Source organism: Xyrauchen texanus, chromosome 38 (assembly GCF_025860055.1).
Source record: "Xyrauchen texanus isolate HMW12.3.18 chromosome 38, RBS_HiC_50CHRs, whole genome shotgun sequence".
In the NCBI taxonomy this organism is placed as follows: Eukaryota; Metazoa; Chordata; class Actinopteri; order Cypriniformes; family Catostomidae; genus Xyrauchen; species Xyrauchen texanus.
This window is the reverse complement of record NC_068313.1, coordinates 20,607,814-20,634,035: the sequence shown is the minus strand read 5'-3', so window position 1 is coordinate 20,634,035 and position 26,222 is coordinate 20,607,814. Positions and strand designations below refer to the sequence as shown.

Genomic DNA, 26,222 nt, shown 5'->3' with positions numbered 1-26,222 from the left:
TTTTAACATTAGAGTAACAAACATACCCTGAACTTCCCCCAGAACAAAAATAAAACTGAAAAAAAGAAAAACGTGCACATTAACCCCATGCCTGACAGCACCACCTGGTGTCCATCCCTCTAAACTCAAACAGTCCATGTATGCCTACAAGAGCCCCCGTGACAACTTTGCTGTCGGATTGCTCAAGTCCGGTGTTTCTATAAAAATTTTATGAGACAGAATTACACAACAGTACATAATCTATAAAACACACTCCAGCCAATAAGCAGAAAAAAACACAAAAAATGTGTTGATTGCCCCGAAGGTGTGTTCCTCCTCAAAACAAGCTCCAGCTGCTTGCAGAAAAAGCAAACACACACACACACACGCAAAAACAAATGTTCAGTAAGCAAGTCCATTCGGTCGCTACACGAGTGTAACACATGCCCTAATCACGCCAATGTCTTGCAAGAAATATTCCACAAAACAAAATCCAGACAATAGGAGGCATATGTACCAAGAAAGTGCAAATTCATCCACAACACAGTCCTGAGGGAGTGTTATTCCAACAAACAAACTCCAATCACTAGGCAGAACCAGCACAAAAAGAAACTAAAAATGCGTTCAGTTTCCTCGGACAGACGAGTGAATGATCAGTGAGTCTGTCCACTAGCCAGCAACATGTTAATCACCAAATAACTTACTTGATTGTCTTTATGAAGGACATAGCTTGCTGTGGGCATGTAAATATTTTACAGCTCTCCTTAGTATTTATTCTCAGTTTGGCCGGGAACATCAGTGCAAAAGGGAGTTTCTTGCATTCCTTGAATCGATCACGTTTCTCTCTTGTCGAAGTCTGGGAACAAGAAAATGCTGTGGTTCTTCAAAGAAAGCCTTCCTTTACCCCTTGATTCACGTAACACAAGATCTTTATCAGATTATCTCAGAAATTTGGCCAGAAATGAATTGACTCTGTGAGCTCGCTCAGTTTCCAGGTATGTTCCAGGCCTGTTTTGTTGAGCAGACTCGGGAAGAGCCCGCCTAGGAATTTTACCATATCTTGGCATTCTTCATTCTTAGGAATTCCAACAATTCGGACATTGTTTCGTCAATTACGATTCTCCAAATCCTCCAGTTTTTCCCAGACATGCTCCAAATCTATCTTGGTCACTAGCGGATTAGCAGCTAATTCTCTCACCGATGACTCCAGGTAATCCATTTCTCAAAGTCAGACAATCTTGTAACCATCTCAGTGAATTTTATCTCCATGGAAGAGATCGATCGACATATTACAGCATGATCCTCCAAGTCTGCAACAACTTTTGTTAGCATTACCGACACATTCATCAATTCACACCAGATTTCTTTCAGTTCACCATCCGATTTGAGTCTGGGGCTTTCGGCCCTGCTTCTCAGGGGAATCAGTCTGAGCACATAAGTGTCTTTTAATATCTCCAGAGACCGAGGATTTTGAATTATTTGACATATTGTCTTCCTAAAACAATTAAGGATCAGTGTGTATTGAATCTCACTGGTTTGTGACACAAATATTATTAAAACTAGGAAAGTGCACAGAGCTTGCCATTCACACGTCCGACCTTTGCATGGTGCCCATGAGTCCTTGCAAGGAATTTGTTAATGGGACTTAGCACACATCTTATCTCTGGTAGGTGGACAAATGCTAACTAATTGTAAGTTTGACAGGTAGAGTGCTAAAAGTGACTATACGTAGATCACTTGCATTATAATGAATTAAACTTGCCAAGTCATTTACCCTTACATTTAGTAATTTAGCAGATGCTTTATTCAAAAGCAACATACAATTGAGAAACGTTAACAAAAAAATTCAACAATATCTGCAGTATTGCACTGCCAAGAACTCAGAGTAGCTAGCACAGAAGAAAGAGATAAGAAAAGTATTTTTTATATTAAAAAGTATCAACAACACGTCTGGATAAGTCACTTCAGGTAAACAGTTGATGTTCTTTGAGAAAATATAATAACTCTCAGTCTTATTTTAAGGATCCGGTAATGATACTGGAAATGCTTCAGGGCTAGTAGATTTCTAATTCCTTTGTAATAGTTTACATCCTTGATACAGTCTATATTTTGGTCTTCCATTTCTATAGCCGCCATATTGATTGTTTTCTTCCATAAATTTTTCTACGAGTGGCCCGTCTCCTGCAATATGTCTGATAGTCATCTCCATTTCACTTGCACAGATAGAATAACAACAGTCTGTTTTGATAAAGACATTCCTCATGCTTATCTTCTCATTCATCAGGTGCTATTTGTTGAGGCTAAAGAGGATTTCTCCATATGTCCTGCAAAATTCCTCAATGTGGCCACTGTGGGTAAAAATGATAGCTATTTATTGCCTTTAAAACACTTCATCCACCTTGCATGGCCTCTCATTATCTCTGTCTTTATTTATCTCTCTTTCTCTCTCTTCTAGTGGTGGAGAGTGATGACCCAGCCTGATTTGTGACACATCCTCCCTAAGGCTGCAGAAAGTTCCTTTCCCTCTATCACTATACACCAGGGGTGTCCAAAGTCCAGACTGCGGGCCATCAGTGGCCCACCAACTGCTCCGATGTGGCCCACGAGCGACTTTAGAAATAGAACAGAATGATCTGAAATTCATATTCTGTGGACTAGATGTTGCTATCACGTGCAGCTGCTATTCACAGCACATTGTCCACACTAGTGTGTTCTGTGTCGTTACTAACTTCATCTACTGGCAGAGTTCAACAGGAGATTGGAATACTCCTTATTTCCAAGGATGAAGCGCCCCAGCCGAGGATACAATTTCAGACAAGTAAGTCATTTAGTTTTCTTTAGTTTACATGCTATTTTATATAAACATGTACATATTTTACTAGTGGGACTGTTTTCAGACTTGCCAGCCAGGATTCAGTGTATTGACATTTGAAATATAACCATTTCGGCTAAAGCAGGTATTTAAATTGTATGCTGTATGATATAAATATGATATGTAATATGATATAAAATTATATGAATGTTTAGAATATATTTTATCTAGTATTTATTCTGCCTCATTATCATCAACAACGCTTGTGCTTGCAAATACGTGTTCAGGTGTAAATGAGAAAAATGCACTTTAAATATGCCCATATTAGAAAATCACCATCTTATAATGATTTCTGAAGGATCATGTGACACTGAAGATTGCAGTAATGATGCTGAAAATTCAGCTTTGATCATAAATTGCATTTTACAATATATTCAAATAGAAAACTGTTCTTTTAAATTATAAAAAGAGCTCACACAATGTTTTTACTGTATTTTGGATCAAATAAATGCAGTATTGGTGAGCAGAAGAGACTTCTTCTAAAACTTTTATATGGTAGTGTAGGTCTAAAATTTAAGTAAAGTCTTTATGTAAAGAAAACGTATAGTCAGATTACTTCGTTTAACTTAAAATTTGATTTTGATCATTAAGTCTTACATTCATTCTCTTTCTGTCACATTCCTCATTGATATGCCCAGGGGAGGGGGCTTTGTCGCCTCAGGTGTGTATCACCTCAATATTCATGATCATTCACGCCTCCTCGCATATGACCTTTCTAACACTAAAATTGTTTTACAAAAGTAAAATTAGTATTATCATTTTGTAGCAAACACTCTAGGCTACAAGATCCAGTTCTCAAAAGTCTTGTGGACAAATATATATTATGTGTTATATGGCCTTATTTCAATTTACATTTACATTTACATTTATGCATTTAGCAGACGCGTTTATCCAAAGCGACTTACAGTGCACTTATTACAGGGACAATCCCCACCAGAGCAACCTGGAGTTAAGTGCCTTGCTCAAGGACACAATGGTGGTGACTGTGGGGATCAAACCTGTGACCTTCTGATTAACAGTTATGTGCTTTAGCCCACTACGCCACCACCACTCAATTACTTACATTTAAAAAATAAAAAAAATGCATAAACATTATTTTCTCAAAAATACAAACCTATACATACATGTTGCTCACATATTATTGTAGCCCAGTTTGTGCTGAATACCGTGTTATCAGACTTAAGCCATTAATATGATTTTAAGCAACTGAAAAAAGCACAAATGTCAAGGCATGTCAAAACTTCTCCAGGGCCCAAAACACCCTCAGACCCCAGAGGGTTAAAACACTTACACATCTGTGCCTGATGCGGGCGCTCAGCTTGCACCTGCACTTCTGCAAAATAAAATGAAGCGCGATCATTTTGATCAAATTAAAATCGTATTTGTAACACAAGTAACAACAAAGCAGAAGTTAGAATTGTACAGCTATAGAGAGTAATTTCTTGCATCACTTCATAATGTGATTCAATCTGGTCTGATTCTGATTATTGTGATGGGTCACCACCAATACTCAATAGCAGATCTATATGTTCTTGTTCTAAAAATGTGACCGGAAAAGTTTGGACACCCCTGCTATACATTGTGCAGAGAATGAGAAAATTGCCTCCAGATAACAGCCTAGTGGATTACATCTTCATTTGGTTATTGCTGCCCCAGGAAATACTATCAGACACATACTCGTTAGTTGCCTTTATTTAGATTAGCATCGAGCCCTGAGGTGATCAGAGCCTAGACAGACAGCTTCTGGAAGCTAAAGAGACTCCTTAAAAATGAAATCTATTGCTCATCTCTTCATTTCCTTCCCAGCAAAGGTCCAGATATAATAACTTGCACAGTGTCAGTAGTCATTATGGCTTTGAAATTATGGTTTTGTTTTGTTTAGTTTTTTGTAATAGTTATTATAACTTTCCACATTGGCAGAAATATTACTTTGTAAAGGAAATAATCATTTAAACTGTCAAAATTGTCTCTTCAAAGCAGAGATGAGGACACTGGCCCAGAGACAAAGCAAAAGCAATGGGGTGTGAGGGATCTTTTCTTCCAAAACATTAGGCTAATATACTTCATAGAGTTCATTAGTCATGGAAACTTGGATATTTATATTACAAGATAAGATCAACATTTGTTTTCAAGCTGGGTGACAACAGACCAGTTTTTTTCAAGTATTTGTACATTCTGAATATTTTTTTGTTAGTATTTTTACATTCAGATACCTAGGTATTGGACATATGAGTACTTTTGACCGAGAAAGTATAGGTTACTTTATGGGGGTTCAGGGGTAACCCCTGAGAGAACATTTAGAAAATGTAAAAGTCTGAATGGACCATATTTATATTTTCCTAAAGTGAGAATCTATTAACAATCAGGCTTTATGCGCGCCTCATGTATATCGCGATGGAGCGAAGCAACACGCACAAAGCTGGAAATGAAGCATGTTCGGCACTTGAGAAAATGTCTTTGTTACTAATGTAACCTGATGGAGGGAACGAGACGTTGTGTCGATGTAGTGACACTTGGAGTCTCTCTTGAGAGCCTCGGTTACCTCTATCTTTGAGAAAAGGCCAATGAGAATTGGCAAACAGAATTTGCATGCCCCTCCCCTAGACATGCATGTCCGGCATCAAGATTGGTTCAGCCGGTAGACCTGAATGACGCATGCTTTCACGTCTCAATATAACCCCGTCACAGACCCTTTCTACGGTTCGCTTTCACTGGCCAGACGTATCAGTACAAGGTCCTCCCCTTCGGTCTGTCCCTGTTCCTTTGCATTTTCAAGAAAGTCGCAGAGGCAGCTCTTGCCCCTTAAGGGAAGTGGGCATTTGCATACTCAACTACCTCGACGACTGGCTAATCTTAGCACGCTCTTGACAGTTTCTCTGTGCACACCTTACTCTCGGCTCCTCAGCTCAAAACCTGAACAGATGCACGCTTCCCTCCTTTTAAACGTGTATGTCTGTGGGAGGGGCATGCAAATTCTGTTCGCCAATTCTCATTAGCCTTATCTCAAAGATAGTGGTTTAACCGAGACTCTCAACAGCAAAAGCTGTTTTATATAGTATATAATTTTTTTTTGCCAATTATCCAAGAAATGTCATGTTCTAGAAAACTCTAATGATATGCAAAACAGCAGTCAAGAAATGAAATTAGCAGATCTAGGTAAGCATCTTGCAAATACAAAAAGTTTAAATATGCTACACAGTGATTTAATGAAAACAACAGGCAGAACACAGAACGGTAGAGGGCCTCTATTCTGTTTATGTAAACAAATTTTCACTTTAATATAAAACTATTGTGCAAAACAGCAGTAATAGAACTAAAACCAAACTCAAATGTAAACGACAGATGTATCATCAAGTGAAGAACAAAGTTTTGCAGGGCTAAACAAATTTTAATATAATTGCTATACACATCATATTGGACCGCTTTCTATTTAAGTAAAAGTGTCAGGTTTCTCTTCAAGAACAAAAGTTGCTAAACTTTCTGACAGTCTCTCCTGTCAGAAAGCTCATCAAGAACATGAGATGCTGCACTGAATAGTCTTTCTCTCTGTGCTGGTGCTTGGGCAGATAAATACCTGCGTGCAATCCGCACAAGCAATGGAAAGCGATCTTTGTTCATGCGCCAGTAGTCAAGAGGATTGTCGCATTCGCAATATGAGCGTGAAGCGATCGACTGTGTTCCGCAACTGATTTTGGGTCCTTGAATAATGTGTAACATGCGAGGAAGGGCACCCAGTGGACTTTCTGGTGCCCTCCTAAGGAAAGATGGTGCCCTCCTAGGGAGTTGGTGCCCTACTGCAGACTGCGTAGTATGTGTACAGGTTGCGGCGGTAATGCTTATTAGTATTATATAGTATTTCCATACCGCTGATATCGCCCTTTGCTTGGCAGCGCCGTGATTATGAAACCTGAGCACTGAGGTGCAGGGAGGCATATATATCAGCTCATATTTTCAGCCTTTTTTCTCTTTCGGCCAAAACAAAAAATGCCATTTTCAGCCAAACATTTTCTGTGGCCAAAATTTCATCCTAATATATGTATGTATATATGTATGCATACATATATATATATATATATATATATATATATATATATATATATATATATATATATATATATATATATATATATATATATATATATACACACACACAGCCCCATCAACCGCTTTTTTTGTTTTTTACAGCCATCAGAATAATTGTGATTATTTACTACCCACCGGTTAGACACTGAACATTCTGCCTAACATATTCTTTTGTGTTTCAAAGAAGCCAGAAGGTCATTTGTGTTTAGGCCAACATGAGAGAGAGCACATTATAACAGACTTTTTACTTTTGGGTGACATATCACTTTAATTAGAGGAGGTATAAACATACTTTAGGCAAAATAGAGGAGTGGATGTTGTTTTAGAAGCAAAGGGAGGACCAAGCCCCTATTAATGCCAATGATTTTGAAATACGATGTTCAAAAAACACAAATGGGTGTGGTGTTCAGATGTCCAAATACATTTGGCCAAAAGGGTCTTCATGAAATGAGGAGCATGGGCCTGAGAAAAGATGCAGAAGACTGAGGACTTACCAGTATAGTAGTTATGGTAAGAGTGGTGTTGAACAGAGTGTCTGTTACGTTGAGTGATGGAAGCTTCTTCTCCATGGACAGACCCTGCTCTGAATGCCATTGACCAATCTGTAGAAGAAAGACACTTTGAGTTATACAAAGTCTTCAAGCAAAGTAAATCTATTAGAAGATCCAGAACCCCAAATGACACATCTAAAAATTAAACAAACAATTAAGCCTTAAATCAATAGTTCACCAGTTTTGAAGAAAAGATGGTGAGTAAAATGTAACGTAATTTTTATTTTTGGTTGAAATATCCCTTTAAGACTCAATGTCAGGTGGAGGACAATGCGCAAGTTAGCTTGTCGACACACACATTTACTCACAGCAGTTAAACACCTTAAAGAAAGCGGCATCAGGGCATATGCTCAATCAGAGATGCAACAGATTGCATTCATTAACTCAATTACACCCCAATTCTCTGAATCCAGCCAATGTCCTCATTATCATTCCAGTTTGGCTGGCACCCCTCTGTCAGGCCGCCTATATGAGGGCCACGTTGCATTCAATAGGAGGCAGAGTCTCCACCCAGCACACATGGCAGTCTTAAATCACCCATCAATTTATTTTTAATTTTAATTATGAAGCAGCACGGTTCATTGGGCTTCCTGCTTCAAGTCTTCTGCAGAGGTGCCGCTCTATTTATCTTCCTTCCTCTACCTGATCCCCAGTGTTCCCACAGACCTGAGCGACACAGGGGATGATGCTGCTGCAGAACTGTGCTGGAGCTAAAATTATACTTACTATGAGATATTAAGGTGTCAATGGCCACAAACAGGGGAGAAAGGAAGCAACAGGCTCTTTCTGTTCAAAGTGTATGCACAGACCCAAAAAGTACAGTAAGGACCTTATGGATGCTACTGGCACCGAATAGGGCTTATTTACCTAGATTCTGCTTGCATGGGGCATCTTGCATGAAACATTCCATTTTGTTAAGCTCAAATTATATTGCAGTTTCTATGTGTACACTAGCACACAGGGTGAGTGACATACATTTTGTCAACAAGCATGCTCATGAGCTCGGAATTTCGGAATTATCTGTGCTAATAACTGAGTCTACAAGGTAGCAACACTCACAGTTGGGGCGTTTGCTTTAATGAAGTAATTCAACAGACCTGTGAATGAGTGGATAGGCAATGAACAAATCATGATATTATTGAATAATACAAAATACTTTTATTTTAAATGTATCCATTAGCTCAAAGGGTTCCAAAGTGCATGTATTCAGAACAAACATTTGATCATTTCAGATGAGCACTGAATACTCACCAAATAACAGTAAGTTAATACAAATTAAATAATAGCAGTTTATATAAAATCTGCAGACAGTAAGGGATAAGCGGTACACAGCAATCTGCATAATTTATTCATACCGCACTGCATTAATAGGAACTTGATTGCAGCTTCTTTTCACAGCAGCCTACTATTAGACACAGATTGCATACCTTGCTGTATAATGCTAACACAGAAAATAAGTAATGAATAATATGACTTTGTGGCTATTTGAGGCTTACTTTATTTAACGAATGTCAGAAACAGTGCTTGTTGAATTCATATTCAAATGAACAATTTGTCAAAACGATTTTGTGAAGGAATTCAGACACTGTCGACATAAAGATGCAAAACAACTCACACAGAGAGAAAATATGAGCAATTATTTGCAAAATAACCAAACTATCCTATCTGCAAAGATCTGCTCTCTAAGAGGTATGTGTTTATACTTTACATAGATTTTGGTTTGTTTATTTTTATATTTTTTAGGTGTTGTGTTTATAGGCCCAATTATAAATATTTACAGCATATACTGTATACCCTACCCCCCCAGAAGTATCCTGCGGAGTGACATACTTATTTCATACAAACTATTTTAAACACCATTTTTAATGTTGTGTTAATTTAATGGGTAGCACTTACAGTTGCAATTGTTAACATAACTAACAACATTAGTTCCCCGTCTGTCACTCACTCGACGTTGTCTCGATGAGTTGACACTAGGGGTCGCTCCTGCGGTGCCCAGACATCTCTGATCTTGAGAAAAGGCCAATGAGAATTGGCGTGTGGAATTTGCATGCCACTCCCCCGGGCATATGGGTATAAAAGGAGTGACACTGCACATCCACATTATATTTCTCCTTCAGAGCCGAGAGAGCAGTCACAGAGCTGAATTCCTCTGCCGTCTTCATTCATCTCTCCAAGCTGTTGGTTCTACGGCGCTTTCCAGTGGTTCTCCCCCTCGCACACTACGTTGTGCTGAGCACACACCCCTGGGTGCTTCAGCAGCAGAAAAAGAGCACACAGAGTGAATAACTTCGTTTATATATATATTTATATTCCCATATATATATATATATATATATATATATATATATATATATATATAAATAAGAGTATATTTCTCTAAAAGAGTGGCGCAAATGGTGAAGCGTCTTTTTCAAGATGTCTTTCCGTTTGTGTGTATTTCCTGGTTGCGGTCGTTGTCTCTCCCCGTCTAATGGCCACGATCACTGCCTCTCGTGTCTGGGTGCTACCCACGCCAGACATTTTCTTCTTCTTCAAATTCAATAAAATGCATACATTTTGAATGTGACTTCAGTGTCCAAATACTTTATGGGGACATTACAGTACATCTATGCTCCAGCTTGACTTTTATGTTTCAAAGGAGATTGCACTGATCCTCATGAGATTGTAATATGCTAAAGATAATCATGGTCTTCTGTGTGAATTACACTAAACTTGTGTATTTTACAGCACAAATAAGGGAAGCATCATGTAAGGTGAATTACGGAACAAAGTGAGAATGCAAGGACGCCCAGAATCAAAGATTTCCTCTGAGAATATGATCAAAAGGCCCTGCATTTCAATTCTTTCCATCCTCTCCTCTGTTTTAGAGATACCACCATGCTCTCACAAATGAGGTTGTCCAGCAATAGCCAAACAAACTTTATGGCTCTTGGAAATGAGAAGCTCATGGCCATGATTAGGAACTGAGCTGAAAAGAACCCACAGACAGAACCTTGCACTCAAAGCATTTCAATGGAGACAGTGAGATGTATGGAGGCCAATTAGGATATATTAAGAGCGGCACAGAGAAAAGGCAAAGAGGAGGAGGAGGTGGTTGTGTAGGCAGAGAGAGGAGGCAGGGACAGAGAAGGACTGTGCAGTAAAGCTTGTGGGCAGGAAGAGAGCCTGGATTTTGTCCAATAGGGAGGAAATGCCCTGAGATTGGCTCTCTACCCCGTACAGCTCTGACACACATGGAGAACAAAACATGCTCTGAGCGGCAAATGCACTTTCACACTCTCATGAGGACTAACTTATTCAAAATTCACACAAAATAGCAGCTACTTAAATGTGTTAATCAGCTAGATTCTTTTTGAAAAAAAGAACATGTAAATCCAATTCTAGGGTGTTGTGGTTATTGTCAGAGTGTTGCTATGTGGTTGCTAAGGTTCTCTGAGTATTCTTCAGGGCCTTGCAACACTTTCTTTCTGGGTGATTATCAGGGCATGGCTAAGGAGTTGCTAGGTGGTCTACCCTCAGTTTTAAATGACATTCTGGTCCCTACACTTAAAAAATAAATATTTGTAATTTTAACGGAAAAAGAATATAAAAATTAATTGGTTAACTGGTAGTTGCCACAAAGGAATATTCCGGGTTCAAAACAAGTTAAGCTCAATCGACAGCATTTGTAGCATAATATTGATTCCTTTTCCTTTCTTTAAACTGATGTTACTTTAAAAATCAATGTTACATTGAGGCACTTAAAATGGAAGTGAATGGGGCTAATTTTTGGAGGGTTTAAAAAGGCAGAAATGTGAAGTTTACAATTTTATAAGCTCTTACATTGCCAGGGGAGGGGACATCGCAAGCGGTGTGCGAGGAAGCGAAAGCGCGGCAAGAGGGCGGGGTTCCATGCTAGGCTAAAAACAAACCCTAGACGGCAGGCTCTCTCATCTATCCAGCTCTGAAATGTTTGCTCCCTGGACAATAAACTGAACTACATCAGACTCCAGCAGACTACGCAGCGTGAGCTTAGAGACTGCTGCGTCTTTGTTTTCACGGAGACGTGGCTCAGCTACAGGGTTCCAGACGCCGCCATTCAGCTAGACGGGCTCGCCTCGTTTCGTGCCGACAGAAATGCAGCTCTGTGCGATAAGATGCAGACCTTTTTATTTACCACAGGAATTCACCACTGTTATTATAACCAGAGTTTACATTCCCCCCAGCGCTAACACTAAGGAAGCGCTCTGTGAACTGTATGGGGCTTTGAGCGAACTGCAGAACGCTCACCCTGATGGACTGTTTATTGTTGACGGAGATTTCAATCATGAAAATCTCAAGACAGTGCTCCCTAAATTCCATCAGTATGTGGACTTTGCAACGAGAGGGGCGAACATACTTGATCTTGTTTACACAAACATCCCAGGCATACATTGTAATACTTACGGTTAGGTGTTTGCTAAAATCCCTGTCCCTAAATATAAGCAGTAGTAACAATGATGCTTACCTTAGCAAGCACCTCTAATTACATCAATCAAAAGGAAGATTATCATAGTATTTTACTGTTTTATATGCTGCTTTTCTGACAGAATCTTATGAGGACAACCTAAGGTTCAGTGCCGGCATTTGAGCATTTAAAGGTGAATGGGCATCTTTTCTAAATATCATTAAAGGTCTTCAGTTCGGTTCATGTCTGCGGTAGACATAATTACAACAAAGGCATGGCAAGTGACTCATTTTCTGCACTGAGCCCTAAAGAGGCTATAAGGGAGCAGTTCTGGTAATTAAGTGCATAAAATAAGAGCAACAAGCCAAGGTAAATGGCACAAACTGGCTGAGCAGGACTCATATTCTGTTCATTAAAAGGAGTCGTGATTAATCAAGAGCTTTGAGTGCTTGTCATTAATTACCGCTGACAGGTACACAATATCAAAGTCAAATCTGAGCTTCACAGCTAGTACAAACTGTACTTACAGCATTTTGTACGGCTGATCAAAGATGCAGTTGTGTTCTCAGAGACGAGCTTCTGAAGTTCAACAACATTCAGTCTGCTTTAGTCTGAGAAGGTATTATTGTAGGTTTATGTGTCAAGAGATGTTTCTCTCAATTTTTTTTATACTTTATTTTTTGGAAGAAAAAAAATGAATGGAACAAATGTTTGGTCACCTATGCATACATAAGTTGCATTAATGGAAATACATGTGAAATCATACAATAATGGATCAGTTAACATCACATGAAGATGTAAACACAATCTATTTTTCACAGTATCTCAAATATTTATCCATCTGTAGATTCAGTGAGAAAGTAATTCTCTCCATGCTTTGAACATTGGTCACAATGTCCATCCAGTCAGTCTTTGTTGGAGTCTCAGCCTGTAACAATTTTCATGTTACAACTTTCTTGTTGGTGGCTAATAGAACTTTCAATAGATATTTGTCTTTCCCCAACAAGTGGGCTGCTATGTTGTCCAAACAGATTGTGGAGAAAGAGCAGTAAATTTCTTCACCAAAAATGGTATGTATTACTTGTTTTATCTCCTGCCAATATCGCGGAATGGCCTAGCAGCTCCAATATATATGAACATTATCTGCCAGCTCTTCCCCACATTTCTTCCTGCATAAACCCATTCCCGTCTTGATATCTTATCATATTCCGCCAAAAGAATTCTCTCCAGAGGCCCGAGCTAGTAGAGGCAGGCTGTACATAACACATATTCAACCAGTCTTCCCCCAATATAGATAGTCCAGATTCTTTCTCCCATTTTAACCTCAAATTATTTGTTGAATATTTCTTAGTAGATTGGATTATAGTTTTGAGACCAGTTTCCTATTATCCTTGTTTTAAGTCAATAAATATATCAATTAAATTGTATACAAATTCCCTGTAGGTCTTATCTCATTATTAAAATAAGTCCTAGTTTGTAAATACCTAAAAAAAAATAACAAAATGACTTGACGACAAAAATTGCTGATAATTTTCACTTGGCGCTCATAGTTTTAATAGCAACACATCAGATCCATTCAGATGGCCACGAACCGTTGAGTCTCACAAGTTTCAACGCATCCAAAGCTCAAATCGGATCAAAAAATTTCACATTCACAGGGTCACAGCTCCTTACAGCCACCGTGAGACTCTCCATTGGAAATGGATGACTTCCAGTCTATCGTCTGATGTTTGCAGCAAGCAGTGAAATGGCTGCTTAAGTCGTGTCTTCGAATCAAGTTTCTTAACTAATAGGTTCATGGGTGCAAAAGCACAAAGCCATTGCTACATGAAATACATGCTACATGCATTTTAGCTTTCAGATAATGTAAGGTTAGTGGATGTCAGCAATAATCATAGAGCTCCATAACTACATATGCCTCAGCTGTGAAGACACACTCCTTCATGCTTTCTCTCTCTCATATCTCCTTTTTTTGCTCTTCTCTTCCCTCTTCAATGTAAATCTGTCTATTAAATGGAGAACAGTGGGGTGGCTGGAACGTGGAGGCACAGTCTGGCGTGATAGATAGGCATTTTTTGTGAAAGTCTGACTGTGAATATAGGCATGAAGGAGTCAACAGACATCAATAGAGTTGTGTGGGAAAGATGGAGGAGAGGAGGAAGGGGGTTAAGGATAAGCTGAAGCCCAGCCTAGGGCCTAGAAAGCATTGCAACTCCAGAGATAGCATAAACGCCTATTGTGAAGCACCACAACCAAGTCCCTGTGTAGAACTCACACTAAACGGACAAAGAACACACACTGTCCACAAGAACAAACTGTATCTGTGTATTATTTGACTGCCCTGCCCGACAAAGCCAAAACACAGCACCTACGCAAACACAAAATGAGATTTCTTGTGGATTTTGTAGCTTCTACAATTTTCATGTTTACATGAATCCGTTTTTTTTTAATCAGTTTTTTTGTTTCCTACTATCATCGTTTTCCAAAGTATGTGGTTATGGAAACACTTTCGAAATGCTCCATTTTTTGTGAAGGAAAGTACCGTTTTAGTGTGGATGAGTGGTGTAAACTGTGAAATTAATGTTTCCGAACAAAAATGTATTCGTATGGATGGGGCCTTAATCTTAACATAGCCAAACCTGTCTATCACCAACATGATCACACAGAATGTAAGCATGTTGTTTCAGAGAGTTTCAGAACCCAAGTATCAGCCACATTACACCAGCTCAGTCTCCCATAAGACATTTTTGCATCAGCTCCAGTGTGTTTACCTTATCTTGTAGCATTGCCAGAAGCGTGTTTCATTAGCAGCTTGGGAGACCCGGGTTTGGGTCCCACTTTGAAAGCAGGAAGTAATCACATTCACATGATAAGTAAAGATCACGATTCTGAGATTGAATTTTACCCACTAACAATAACTTTTTGCTCCACTGATGGTTAGGTTTAGGTTTGGGTTGGGGGATACAGTTTATATGATATGTATTCTTCTTCACTGTATTACAGACTTTACAGCTGAAAATAACTTGTTTCACAAATCGCTTTTGGTGCCCTTCTGTGGACATTACACATGGAAAATGGAGCTCACACGTGCACAAATGTCCAACAACATGTACCACTTTGGCCACTGGGGGAAGTGTTTTGAAGATCGATTCAAAGACTGATTTCAGCTAATCATAATATAAAGCAAGGTTGCTTAAGCACTAGATTTGATGCTGAGTTAGAAAACGCTATAAACGCTTTTAAATGGGGATGGTGCATTGTATGGACATAAGAGGAAAAACGCAAGGATTTGTAGTTGTGAAACTGTGTCATGCAACCAAAAGCTGTGAACATTTTTCAGCAACACACCTAAGAATATATCCGTTGGCCAATGAGAATTTTCTAATTTTTCTCTCTCCCTGTACTCCCTGCTTGATTTCAAACCAACACATCTCTTTTCATTATCTCAAAACAAAGCTTACGTAATCCTTTCCATCAAATGGTATTTTGGAGTTTTCTCTGGTGTGTAGGCGCCTTAGCTTGAGTCCGTGTTTGTAGCCTGCTATCTATCTATCTATCTATCTATCTGTTTTCAGCTTTTAATCTTTAATATCTGATATTTTTCAGCACGCATCAGGTTTTCCCCCACAATATTCTCTTATCGTGATTCAACTGCATGCATTTTTCCATGTGCATCCGCATTCTATTTTTATCGCAATTAAACTGCATGCATTTTACAGCACTACAGTGCACACCCATTTTCTCTTCTGTGTTACATGGATTATTACATCGATCTCAAAGCACCTCTTATCAAGAACAACATTAACAACAAACAATTGCGAGAGGGATTCACATCGATCTCAAACCCTAGCTGCTCAGGAACAACTAACAACAACAAACAATAAGTCATGGCATCAGCTCATATTATTGCTTCTTGCATTGCATGCCACATGTTTACTATAGCTTCTTCCATCAGCAGTGAGGGATTCACATGTGATAAATGTAAGCAATTAGTCAGGCTGATTGAGAAAGTTAATGAGTGAGAGACCCGCATCCAAACGCTAGTGGAGGTCAGTGAGAAAGAGAAGCCGGTAGATACTGTTTCGGATGTGGGTAGTACAGTGAGCAACACACACTTTGGTTCCAGCTGAAGAGCTCCTGCAGCAGGGCGTTTGGGTGACATCTCGGCAGCATACTCGCTCAGCAAAGCGACACCACTCTCCCATTACTGTTAGGATTTCCAATTTCTTCTGGACTACCCAATTCTCCCCACTCAGTGATGCACGCACTGAGAATCATGTTGAAAGAGCCTTGGTCATAGGTGTTTCTATTGTAATGAATGTGGTAATAGAGACTCCAGCCACCATGGTTACATGCATTTCGTGGCCCAGGGCATCTGACATCAGATCAAATTTACAAATGCTGGCTAATGGTAAATGTAGATTTTCTAAAACTGTAATTCATGTCGGCACTAATGATGTCTGGCTTCGCCACAAGGCTGGGCGCAAAACTGTCAGGGTTTTTCCATTTTAGAAATAACATATTCACAGCTGGTCACACCTAAAGTTGTTCCCAAAGCGCTAACTCAGCGCAGCATCATAAGTGTAGCTTTTTGACAGGGAACAAATAAAGCAAAAATATTCACAGACCTTGGGGATTGACCATATAATCGGATATTAATATTTTAAATGCGATTATCATTTAACTGTTTTTTTACATATCGCACAACCCAAAAGGGAAGTAAAATGTAGTAATTTTATGGAGTCCCACACAAACACGTGTACTCAATTCAATATTGCAACATGTTACCCATTAATATTTGCATATTTATTTGTTTTTGAGTAGTCTATGGGCATATAAACATTGTATTTTATTGAAAAACGTAAGTAAATTATTCGTTTGTGGTATGGCTCTTTCGAAAAAATTGCATCAATCCAAAATTGGCTCCTTAGTGAAAAATATTTCCCGACCCCTGTTATAGTTCAAAAGGGCAAACAGTGGAAGTTTATGCGTGCTACAAAAAAACTGCAAAGCTGCAAAGTCGCGTTTGTCATCCGCCACCGTGACCGCAATTGGACTTTTGAAACTGAAATAATGAGTGGATTATACATGCTCTTTTAATCAGCAAGAGAGGAACAACATGGATGTTATTATGCCATCTTTCTTGGCAAGAAGGATGGATTGTATGCATCACGGTCAGATACAGGAGAGAAGGCTACTAACGTTACATTAGGTAAGACACAAAGGTTTATTTTAACAACTTGTAAATTAACTTGTTAATAGCAATTAGTTATGGTATCCGTGCCGATCGGTTTCAGTTGGGTCTGTGTGTCCCGGCCGGGTCCGGGTCCACATTTCAAATAATAGACTGGTCCGAAAAAACAAAAGCCTTCATCAGCCAACTAACAAAGGACAATGCATCTAAATTAACTTCAGGATGAACTTCAAAGTCTTTAGTAATTAATCTTACAGTTCTTACAAAATCTTTGTTTAAACAGTGGCCCTTACCACTTCAAATTTTTTAACCATGACTTGCACTGCACATAAATAAGTAATATTGGCATTATATTCATGCTGTTTACCCAGAGGGGAACTGGCCCCGACAGTGAGCCAGGTTTCTCCCAAGGTTATTTTTCTCCATTAACCAACATCTAATGGAGTTTTTGTTCCTTGTCACAGTCGCCTTTGGTTTCTAAATACAAATATAATTTAATTCACACTTCATAATCGTATTTAATCAAACTACACAATGATGACTCTAAGACTTCATAGATATTACATTTTCATTTTCTGTTAATGCATTTACTGCTTTTAAACTATGTGTGTTGTGAAAGGCGCTATACAAAAAAAAAAAAAAGAAAAAAGACTTGACGACTTATACTTTTCCTAAAGAGATGTGAAGAGATTTCAGCGATAAAAAAATCTGTCTGACCACACTGACTGCAAAACTGCTGTGCGACATGTGTATTTGATGTTTAAACCTGTTAGCGTTCCTGCAAAATTTGCCTAAAACACCTAAAAAAGGCCTACCCAAATTAAATTGCATGCTGTTCTTGAATCATTTGGAGTATATGCATGCTTTTGGTCTCTTTTGAAAGGTGACACTCAAAGGTTTGTTCACAGGATCACTGTAAGTCTTACTGTTATTGAGTAATATAACTTTGAACACACTGAAAAAGGACCAAAAGAAAATCTGTTTTCTTTGTAAACAGATGCCTGCAGATAACTACAGCTGGGAGCTATTAGCTGGAAAACACAATGGGATCACAGCATGAAGCCTTACCAAACACAGTTTAAAATGTTATAACAATACCTTAGAAATGAGTGTTTTACACGTTTATCTAAGTGTATGTCTAGGCGCTTCTCAAAAAAGGCCACTTGGAGACTCCAAATGACCCTTTGTGACCATAGACACATAAAATGCTGCCATTCTTGAACGCTTTACTCTACAGTCATATTTTGGGCTCTAATGAAAGGTTACACTTAGGGCTATTATATTCCTTATCCAGATTCACTGTCAATAATTGCTGACACAAAGTAACTGAAGCATAAACACATTATAGTGTTTTTTTTTTCAATTCCTGAAACCAAACTTTCTACAAAAGAGACAAAACAAGTGCTATGGTACTAAAACACTTTAATATTTGAACTCACACTATATATATATATATATATATATATATATATATATATATATATATATATATATATATATATATATATAAATCAATAATAAAAATAAAAAAATATATATATATATACACTCACCTAAAGGATTATTAGGAACACCTGTTCAATTTCTCATTAATGCAATTATCTAATCAACCAATCACATGGAAGTTGCTTCAATGCATTTAGGGGTGTGGTCCTGGTCAAGACAATCTCCTGAACTCCAAACTGAATGTCAGAATGGGAAAGAAAGGTGATTTAAGCAATTTTGAGCGTGGCATGGTTGTTGGTGCCAGACGGGCCGGTCTGAGTATTTCACAATCTGCTCAGTTACTGGGATTTTCACGCATAACCATTTCTAGGGTTTACAAAGAATGCTGTGAAAAGGGAAAAACATCCAGTATGTGGCAGTCCTGTGGGCGAAAATGCCTTGTTGATGCTAGAGGTCAGAGGAGAATGGGCCGACTGATTCAAGCTGATAGAAGAGCAACTTTGCCTGAAATAACCACTCGTTACAACCGAGGTATGCAGCAAAGCATTTGTGAAGCCACAACACGCACAACCTTGAGGCGGATGGGCTACAACAGCAGAAGACCCCACCGGGTACCACTCATCTCCACTACAAATAGGAAAAAGAGGCTACAATTTGCAAGAGCTCACCAAAATTGGACAGTTGAAGACTGGAAAAATGTTGCCTGGTCTGATGAGTCTCGATTTCTGTTGAGACATTCAGATGGTAGAGTCAGAATTTGGCGTAAACAGAATGAGAACATGGATCCATCATGCCTTGTTACCACTGTGCAGGCTGGTGGTGGTGGTGTAATGGTGTGGGGGATGTTTTCTTGGCACACTTTAGGCCCCTTAGTGCCAATTGGGCATCGTTTATATGCCACGGCCTACCTGAGCATTGTTTCTGACCATGTCCATCCCTTTATGGCCACCATGTAACCGTCCTCTGATGGCTACTTCCAGCAGGATAATGCACCAAGTCACAAAGCTCGAATCATTTCAAACTGGTTTCTTGAACATGACAATGAGTTCACTGTAATAAAATGGCCCCCACAGTCACCAGATCTCAACCCAATAGAGCATCTTTGGGATGTGGTGGAACGGGAACTTCGTGCCCTGGATGTGCATCCCACAAATCTCCATCAACTGCAAGATGCTATCCTATCAATATGGGCCAACATTTCTAAAGAATGCTTTCAGCACCCTTGTTAAATCAATGCCACGTAGAATTAAGGCAGTTCTGAAGGCGAAAGGGGGTCAAGCACAGTATTAGTATGGTGTTCCTAATAATCCTTTAGGTGAGTGTGTGTATATATATATATATATATATATATATATATATATATATATATATATATACATATACATATACATACATACACATGTATGTATATGTATTTCAAACTATTTACAAATGATTCTTTTTTTCAGAATCCAAGAAAATATCTCTTCCAGGGTCACATCTGGTACTCAAACAAAACTATGCGTGCTCTAAAACAGATTCCACCTAACATTTTTCAGAGGCTATTTGCAACCTCTCTGGCAAGGTGAAGGATGGGACTCCTCTCCTGATGAGGTGCTGTCATTCTGTCCCTCAGTATGCTGTTTTTTCTGACAGGCTCCCAGACTTCATCCGATTAATTTTCAGATGATGGTCTGTGATATAAAACAACAACAACAAAGAAATAAGTAATTTACAAAACATTTACATTGTTTCTGTATTCTCAAGCATATAAACAGAACAACATTCACACAAACAATCAGGTTATACGGTTCATGAGCACACACACACACACACACACACACACACACACACACACACACACACACACACACACACACACACACACACACACACACACGTTGTGTTTCCATGTTTTATGGGGACTTTCCATAGACATAATGGTTTTTATACTGTACAAACTTTATATTCTATCCCCTAAACCTAACCCTACCCCTAAACCTAACCCTCACAGAAAACTTTCTGCATTTTTACATTTTCAAAAAACATCATTTAGTATGATTTATAAGCTGTTTTCCTCATGGGGACCGACAAAATGTCCCCACAAGGTCAAACATTTCGGGTTTTACTATCCTTATGGGGACATTTGGTCCCCACAAAGTGATAAATACACGCTCACACACACACACACACACACACACACACACACACACACACACACACACACACACACACACACACACACACACACACACACACACACACACACACACCTGTGCTTGAGCCCACATAAACAAACAATCCTGCACAAGCGCACACGAAAGAAGTTAGCAGGTAACGTTACACGTAAAAAACACACACACTCAACATAAAACACCAAACACACGACATAAGCTGACAAATACACATCAAAACAAACACATACCTCAGTATATACTGTCAAATATGTTGTATAATACAATAAAACTTACTTGTCGAGAGTGACGTCGCCACCATCCAAAAATATATCCTCTGCTACAATGGATGAAACATCGCTCTCTTCATCAGAAATGTCATCCTCCGACTCGTCACTGTCACGGCGAGTACATTGTTCAATCACTTCTTCCAGTAAAAAGTGTGTTTTACTAGTCCTCTTTGCCATTTTACACCTGTTAGCTACTTTCTCTCGTCAACTCGAACAATGCTGTGTTTACGCACGGGCGCATGAACCACTATGGTACTTTGCGCATGAACTTCACGCATGACCTGAGGAATCGACCCACTAAATCTGCATATCAATCTTTACAGAAATTCATTGGCTATCAGAAAAGACTGTCATTTCCATTCAATATTGCAATTGGGTCGATTTACTGTCACTCAAAGAGAGGGAGGTACCATTCTTGATCATTGCGCTCTTTGGCTATTGATACCAAGTGACCCCTGTGTCATGGACCGATTGGCTCAAATGACCTGTCTATCAAAAGTTCAGGGGTCAGTGGCCATTTTGATATCACATTTTCTTCAATGTTTACTTTTCAAATGAAACTAGATCATAGAATGCGTCGAAGTTGTGATAGCGCTGTCGGCTAACGCAAAATGCTAATACTATATTCCGTGGATGTTTATTGATATATAAATGTGTTATGGACTAAATACTTAATTGAATTGGCTTGTATGGACCCTTTACAGTGTAACCAAACCATTTTTGTTGGAATGTAATGGATCAGTGGACTAACAGGAGGCTTCATGGATGAGTTTCTTCCAGTTTGGGTTTGTTTATGTGGCTGTTGGTGGTCTGACAAAGAGACAGATTGTACCCGCTGTGTTGATTGTATCTTAAAAAGGTTTACATCGTTCGAATCACGAGTATCTCAGCTTTCCAAATATATGTATTATGTTTACTTTTTTTTTTTTTTTGAGTTTTATCTTTCAAAAACATAAACCTCTGAAACACACCGTGGGTCGTGGGCGAGACATCGGATCAGCAAGGCGTTAATGAACTGTTATGGTAAGCTGGATTTTTGAAAAATAAGAGCTCACAGGCTAAATAGAAACCATGTGATTGACAGAATGTCCTGGCGCTCGTAGCTATTGCGGCTAGTTAGGACTAAAACTCTGATCAAAATAGAAGGGACAACTTTTCGCTTTATTGTGTCACATCTGGTTGGGACACGATGTAAGAGACATGATTTCTGTCAGAACTCAATTTTGACAAAAATGTCTAGTTGCAGCGTGTTGTTTTTGCACTGTAGCTAACTATCAGTGTTTGAACCTAAGGTCTTAGAAGTGATCAAATGTAAAGTGAGTGCAGTGGTTCAAAGGCACATGAATGATGCTATCTTCTCATGAAGCACTACTAAGCTTCCACACAAAGAATTGTTATCGCACCAATCTGAGAGTGTTCTCCACAAACCTAGTGACCTTGGAACGCCCTAGTTTCAAAAATGAGTCAACATTTCTTCATTTGATGGCTGCCCACTGTTCATATACCCCCGTGATGTGGGACAGAGAAAATGTCACACCTGCAGTCATTATCTCGAAACATAAGATGACGGATAAAGAGTTAAAGGCCGTTTGGAAAGGTCAGGCAGGTAGACTCCCTGTCAAGAAGTGATCTTTCACTACAATCAAAATTTCAATTTGTAGCACATAAACGCCAACATAATTTTTTTTTCTTGTTGTTCCAAATAGCAGCGCCAATCTCAACATTCATTATTTGACATTGTCCACTTGCTGTAAGACGGTTCCCATAATGAGAAGATGCTGGAGATCAGAGCTTGTCAAGCTCCACCCAAAGCACAGCTCACATCAAAGCTTTCCATAAACACCCCCACACACACTTAATGCTCAGACAAAGCTCCCAATATCCTGATGCTTACTGAAAGCAAGGAGGAAAGATATGCTGAGACAAAATCTCTCTCACTGCTGTCCATCATTGTCTAGTACTCCATCATTTGTCATTTATTCTCTATCTATGCTACCTCCATCCTCCTCCAACTCGCTGAGGGTGCTCACTGACAGAGGAAAAAGACAAAATGGATTAAAACAACAACAAAGATCTCCATCACTCTCTCTCCCTAAATGATCTTTTTCCCTGAAACACACACCCAGCACATGTACATGTGACATGATAATGCTTAACTGCTCTGTTCAGGACTTTAAAGTAGGCTTCATCAAAAATTAAGTAATTCTTTAATGGGACGTATCATGGAAAACATGATTTCTCTTGCTCTTTTGAAGTCTAAGTTCACATACTCTCTCTCTCTCTCTCTCTCTCTCTTTCTCTCTCTCTCTCTCTCTATCACACACAAACACACATGCAGGCAGGCACACATTTAAGTTAATCACTGTGACACACACTGAATGCAAACATATTATCTTTAATGTCCGTTGACTTCAGTGAAGTCTGCCCTGGCTCTCCTGACCCCAGGACATTTTCAGACTCTCTCTAGCTCTCATCATCTGTATCTTTCTTTCTCACTCACTTCGGTTACTCAGGAGCAGAAGAAGCAATGTTAAAAGTTGAGTCTAAGCTGTCCAATTAGCTGTAATGAATGGGTCAGAGGATGAATCGTAGGCTGGATGACTGGCTTGTTTAAAGCTCCAGGGGAACAGCCAGGGGGAAAAACTACACTCTTAAGAGACCTGACCATCACATGGTGCTGTCCTCAGATGCACACATTCACCCTCTCATCATCTCATTCTGTTACCTGCAGCACTAGAGTCTTGATCATCTTGATCACTGTTTTCCAGCTACAGGCCTGCTATTTCATCATATCCATGTTATTTCTTTTCCCATGTGGGCTCACGCACGACACAAATCGTGTACATTACAAAGGAATGTTATGGCCGCTGTGACAGTTTTATTGCGACCAGGATGATGACATAAACGGGCAATTCATTATTTCTATCAGCAATAATGCTGGACTCCTCAAAATGGTCCTCAACTTCCATTTCTCCAGATTTTGTCAGATACTGGTAGTTATACTAGCACAAGTGTACTAAGTGAGAAATGGGCTCAGACATAGAGGTTTATAATAACTGGAGAGAACTACACTTAAACATTCCCATTCATTTATATTGACTTGATAGCTGGCTTTTTCTCACCAAAACCTATTGTATGTCTTCAGAAGTCTTGGAATATGATGCATGATTCACATTGACTAATTTTATATGACACCTTTGGGTAATTTTTAAGCTTTAAAGTGAGTCACTATCAACTGCCATTGTATTAAAATCAGCGAGTGTGGCATTCTTTTGTGTTCCACAGAAGAAAGACATATGGTTTTGGAATGACATGAGGGTAAGTAAATAATCACATCATTTAATTTTTTGGGTGACCACTCACTTTAAGAGCATTCAAAAAAGGAGTCGGCCACTGATGAAACATCACTATAATATAGTGAAATATTAGTGATACCTACTGTAAGCTGCTTGCCAAAAAAAAAAATAAATTCTGTGGAATATACAGCTAACTTTGAATGGCTGTCAATGTAGAAAGGTGCTTTTTATGTCCAGATGGTGCAGTTACAGCATGTAACAACAGGGGCCTATGAGGCCATGCTTACCAGCCAAGCCTTGACCCCTTGGGCTCATAAATTTACATTTATGCATTTGACAGACACTTTTATCCAAAGCGACTTACAGTGCACTTATTACAGGGACAATCCCCCCGGAGCAACCTGGAGTTAAGTGCCTTGCTCAAGGACACAATGGTGGCGACTGTGGGGCTCGAACCAGCAACCTTCTGATTACCAGTTATGTGCTTTAGCCCACTACACCATCACCACTCCCATAAATAAAGATATCACTCAAAGAAGCCCATTTAAATGCTTTAAAATGTGAGGAGTTTGTACCTTATGGTCTAAATTGACTGGTCTTGATTTGAATTGCAAGTCTCGTGCCAAACCAGCTGGTGTGGTATCATATCTTTCAAGACAAGTAGCGAATTCATAGTTTAACTTTCAGCACAAGTCAAGAAATGTTGACTCCTCTCCTATGTTCTGCATGGGGTCCTCAGACACTGTGATAAAATAACATAAGACACAGACGGCCTTAATAAATTAGGTCTTGTACTGTGAGAACAAGTAAACTAATTCAATTGAGAAGAGGTGATAATATTCATTCTCTAAAAGGAGCCAAGCAAACAATCAAATTCAAATAATTTTGTGTGTATTAACACAACCTGCTGTGAGAGTGTGTATAAAGAGAGTGTGCGATAAAACCAGGACCCGCTGATGAACTACAAAGAGCACTCCAAAAATGATTTTCTTAAAGGAATAGTTCACTCAAAAATGAAAATTGCATCTGCTTACTCAATCTCAAAGATGAGCTCTGCCGGTGAGGTGGAGAATCAGGTCAGATCAAATGCGAGGCGGGACACTTGATCTGCTCACCTCTCCTTCAGCGAAGAGTGGGGCTATGCCATACCACCTTCCATCCCTCCCTGCTGCCAGGCCTCCGCTGCAGGTGATATAATCTCAGTCCTTGATTAACTACTACTATTACCAGACTTAATTACTAAATCGTCAAGAGTGGCCTGTGCTGGCACGAGCCAAACAGCAGACCAACCCCCCCAGAAAGAGAAACAAATAAACAGCAGCGTGGCTCTGACAGCCTGCTTCTCACTGCTATTTAGACTCCACAGAGCATAGGGTAATTAATAGCTTGCGATGGTATTGATGGGGGGAATAGAGACAATTGGCAATCGCTGCTTTCTCAAGCCCAGGCAAAAGACTCAGGAGTCCAGCAGGGAAATTGTGTGGATAAGTATTGTGTACACCTTTGTTTGTTTGTGTGTGTATGTGTAATGTGGGCCGATTCTCTTTGCTGTATCATGTTCCTAAAATATTTTGATACTGTTAAGACACCTAATTTAATTTTGAAACAAAGTGCTGCCCTGCTGTAAAAAACAAAACAAAACAAAAACCTAACCCTATTTTATTATTAATTTTTTTATAGTAGGGACATCACCTAACAAAAGAAAACTGCTTAATTACCATATTAAATAATGTCTTAATAAAATGTAACAATTCTAAAGGTTTCTGTGAGGTTTAAGTTTAAAGGAAGGTGAAGGGGTTGGGCAGCATAAAATGTCATTAGTTTAGTATAAAAAGAATAGAAGCCAATGGAAAATCCTCACCGTGAACAAAAACCAAGTTGTTTGTGTGTGTTTCTGCACAAAGGGATATGAGTAGATTTTTTTTTTAA

At 39.1% G+C, this 26,222-nt stretch overlaps 1 protein-coding gene across 1 annotated transcript in view; it reads right to left on the bottom strand.

Moving 5' to 3' along the window:
- Nucleotides 1-26,222, bottom strand: part of grik4 (glutamate receptor, ionotropic, kainate 4) — a 552,444-nt gene that overhangs the window by 45,634 nt on the left and 480,588 nt on the right. Inside the window, exon 12 of the mRNA XM_052109736.1 lies at nucleotides 7,429-7,536. Coding sequence (XP_051965696.1) covers nucleotides 7,429-7,536 — 108 coding nt within the window. The remainder of the gene's footprint in view (nucleotides 1-7,428; nucleotides 7,537-26,222) is intronic.